Source organism: Pseudorasbora parva, chromosome 21, assembly GCF_024679245.1.
Source record: "Pseudorasbora parva isolate DD20220531a chromosome 21, ASM2467924v1, whole genome shotgun sequence".
Lineage (NCBI taxonomy): Eukaryota > Metazoa > Chordata > Actinopteri > Cypriniformes > Gobionidae > Pseudorasbora > Pseudorasbora parva.
The window spans coordinates 28,386,881-28,390,498 of NC_090192.1; the positions used below are offsets into that span (position 1 = coordinate 28,386,881).

Consider the following 3,618-nt stretch of genomic DNA (forward strand, 5'->3'; position numbering starts at 1 on the left):
CTATCGCGATATATCGATTAACGATATATCGTTACACCCCTATTGAATACCAAGTCAGAATAATAGAATGATTTCTACATCTTTAATCAAATAAATGCATAATAAACTTCTTTCCAAACAATAAGCAATATTACTGAGGCCAGCACTTTTGAACGGTAGTGTTCGTCTCAGTCTCATACAAAATAGGGAGCTGAATAAGTGTATACTCAAACAACTTTTCTGCGAGCACCAAGGCTTCTGGGTAATTCGTCAGAGCAGCCCCATTCTCTCAGTACATGTTGCCCCTAGTGACGCCACTGCACCAGTGTGAATATTAATAACGCCTCTCAATAAACTCCCCAATTCAATTGTCGGCCTAGTAATCCTATAATCTGCCGGCGTGACGCGTGGATAGTCCGAAGAGAGACTATAGCTGATCCCTCAAAGACCAGCAACTCTGTTTCATTTCACATACCATGTCACCCTTCAATTCGTTTTTACTGTATTATCTACATGGGTCAATGAACAGGAGTTATTTTCCTGCTAATTCATCCACAACAACCCGGTTTGAGGGGTAAAAGCAGCAGTCAGCACTTCACTGAAGTAAACACAGCTAATCAGAGCATGTGATGAACAATGGGAGGGAGACAGAATGTGTGTGTGAGAGAGAGAACAGGAAGGGATAGATATGTGCAGTGTGTAAAAACGAATCGCATGTGCCCGTCGTTCATCTCCTCCATCTCTGTTTGAAGAATTTAAGGTGGTGTCTCAGACTGGGAGGGATTATGGCTGTGGAATCTGCATTTGTCACACACGGCAGCTGCAACCTGGTTATTTCAGAAGAGCCAGGGCAGAGTCCACAAACACACACACACACACGGTATGCGTGTGTATGAGGAGGGGGGGTGCTTTAGAATCGAAGACCAAGCCAGCAGTTGCTGAGCGGCTGGTTAGTTTGAGAGTGCAAGCTCTTTTCTGTCCGCTCCTCTGCTGTCATCTTGCCGTTGCCTTGCTCTCTCTCTTTCTCTCTCTCGCTCTTTCTTCCGTCGTCTCCTCACGTTTGGATTCAGTGGGGGAATAAAGCAGGAGAAGCCGAGGAAGAAGGCAGGCAGGAAGAAGCAGCTCTCTCCCTCTGATCCTCCTCATCAGAGCCCCAGCAGACACTGAGGAGCCAATGGTCATGGTGAAGGAGAAAGGTAGCATGGCACTGCACAGCACTGGGTGGGGACCAGGAGAGAGAGCTCACGCAGAGGGAGAAAACCAGGCCAGCATGTGGGAGATTTGTGTGCGTTTTGGACGTAGGGACTAGGGAGGGCAGCTTGATGTTTTAGAAGGATTGCGGTGTATGAAGAGAAAGAGATACTGCAGAAGGGATCATAGTGGTACTAGTGATAAACTGGTATCGGAAGCGTTGATTAACTGGTCGTTCTTTGGTTGTTTTGTGATTATCGATAACTGTGCTTGATTGATTTCTCAACAGAAAATAATATTTCGTCTAACATTAGTTTGGAAATTTACCGACACAGTATTGTCAATGGATAGTGTGCGTTTTTAATTTATGATTTGTAAATTAAGTGTTGAAATCAATGGATAGTGAGCATTTTCTTATTTTATTTTATTCTTATATATATATATATATATATATATATATATATATATATATATATATATATATATATATATAATTTTTTATTATATATATATTTTTTGTAAAATAAGTGTAAAACTCAATGGGTACTGCATGTTATTTAAGTTAATTTTAGTATATATTTTGTAAATAATACAGTAATGCACATTTTATATAATGTATGTATTTAACTGAATGCATAATGCATGTTTTTTACATTTTTTTTACATTTTTAATTAATTTTAGTATATATTGTGTATATTAATTGCAAAAAAAAATCTGTATCTATTTGTGTAAAATGTGTGTAATATGTAGTTGTATTCATTCATTTATATTAATATATTGACATTTCCTTTGCATATAAGCTCTTCAGATATCTGTAGTGGCACTGGGCGTTGAAAAACTCATTTCTGTCGACCACAAATTGGTGTGAAAATGAGAACGCTTTGTTTTGTGTTATTTTGTGGTTCTAAAACTTGCAGTTAATTTAACACATGCAATCATAGATTGCAGTCTGTGTGTGTGTGTGTGTGTGTGTGTGTGTGTGTGTGTGTGTGTGTGTGTGTGTGTGTGTGTGTGTGTGTGTGTGTGTGTGTGTGTGTGTGTGTGTTTGTCTTGGGTTGTATTGATAGCAATTACTTTACCTCTAAATCACTGCTCAGCATGTGGGCTGCACATTGTGCTGCACGAACATAATGTGTGTTTATTATTATTCAGAAAACCATTATATAGCCCTTTATGTGTTTATATATCACTGTTTGTGTGGTCCGGTGCATATATTACACATTCTGGCATAATAATACAAAACGAACTATTCGTTTACGCATCAGGATGCATGATGTTGTGAAATGTGTGTGAATATGCATAACTGTCTGACTGGTTTGTGCAGGACTTCTGTGCTGAGAATTCTTTGCGAATATTAAGTGGGTGGCAGTAACTTCAGAAGTTTCTGTGTTATCTGATGAGGAAAGCCGCATTGTAGTAGGAACATCTGGTGAATCTTAAATGGCTCATTAACATGTTCGCTCAGGACCAAACTGCCTGATGAAAACAATATGGTGAAAACACCCAATATAGGACAGAAAACAGACTGTTATTCAACAAAACAAACTTCAGATGGCACAGTTTCAGCCAGCGATGTTGTGTAATACTGTGTAGGAATTTAGCAAGCTATTGAATTATTTACAGAATGCAGGCAGCACACGGTGCATTCCTGTTCGGGATCTCTCAGGAAAAGGGGTTGTTCCTGGAGAAAGTTGTCACGGCTCGGAGACGTAATGTGAAGGATGTTTCGTACCGAGGGTGTGCGTGTGTTTTGAAAAGTAGATCATGGTTTAGTCAAAGCTAATAGCGGTCTGCGCAGGATGAGGGAGGGGGAGCGAGGGAAAGAGAGATGAGAACAGAGAGAGAATGAACTCAATAATGCATTTAGCCTATCACTGTAGCCATGGCAACCGGGCGACGACTGGTCTGATGCTGAGGCCGTACCCCGTGTGAATCACAGCACAACACACACTGCAAACCCACTTCACACACCTGTATTCACACACAAGCACGTGTATGCTGGTGCATTCATACATACAGTCTTTTAAACATTTATTCAGTGCATCAACATACAGGCTGGCTGCCACAAGCTAACACAAAAAAAATCCACAATAGACATATAAGACAATATTTAAATAATACATAAATATAATTTATACAGTGTGTGTGTGTGTGTGTGTGTGTGTGTGTGTGTGTGTGTGTGTGTGTGTGTGTGTGTGTGTGTGTGTACTTGTCTACCTATCTAACAGGGGACCTTGGCGTCGTTACACACTCACCAACAGGGGACCTCTGAGCCAAGAGGGGACATTTTTCAAGTCCCCTGTTGGTCATGCATTAAATCATGTGAAAATGAAGTAAAAAACTAAAGAAATGCTCTGGTGATTTTTTAAATGTTTGACCAAGTAAGGACCTACAGGTGTGCGTGTTTAAATCATGTTAAAATCAAGAAACAACACTCTGGTGAATTT

The 3,618-nt window shown here is 40.1% G+C and overlaps 1 protein-coding gene across 5 annotated transcripts in view; it reads left to right on the plus strand.

Moving 5' to 3' along the window:
* Positions 1 to 872: 872 nt before the first annotated feature.
* The window catches only part of ablim1b (actin binding LIM protein 1b), a 96,985-nt gene continuing 94,239 nt past the window's right edge, over positions 873 to 3,618 (plus strand). Inside the window, exon 1 of one of the 5 annotated variants that reach the window (XM_067429547.1) lies at positions 873 to 1,175. In XM_067429547.1, the coding sequence (XP_067285648.1) occupies positions 1,154 to 1,175 (22 nt within the window). In that variant the 5' untranslated portion in view covers positions 873 to 1,153. The remainder of the gene's footprint in view (positions 1,176 to 3,618) is intronic. The other 4 variants (XM_067429551.1, XM_067429550.1, XM_067429549.1 and 1 more) reach the window with 4 other exon arrangements.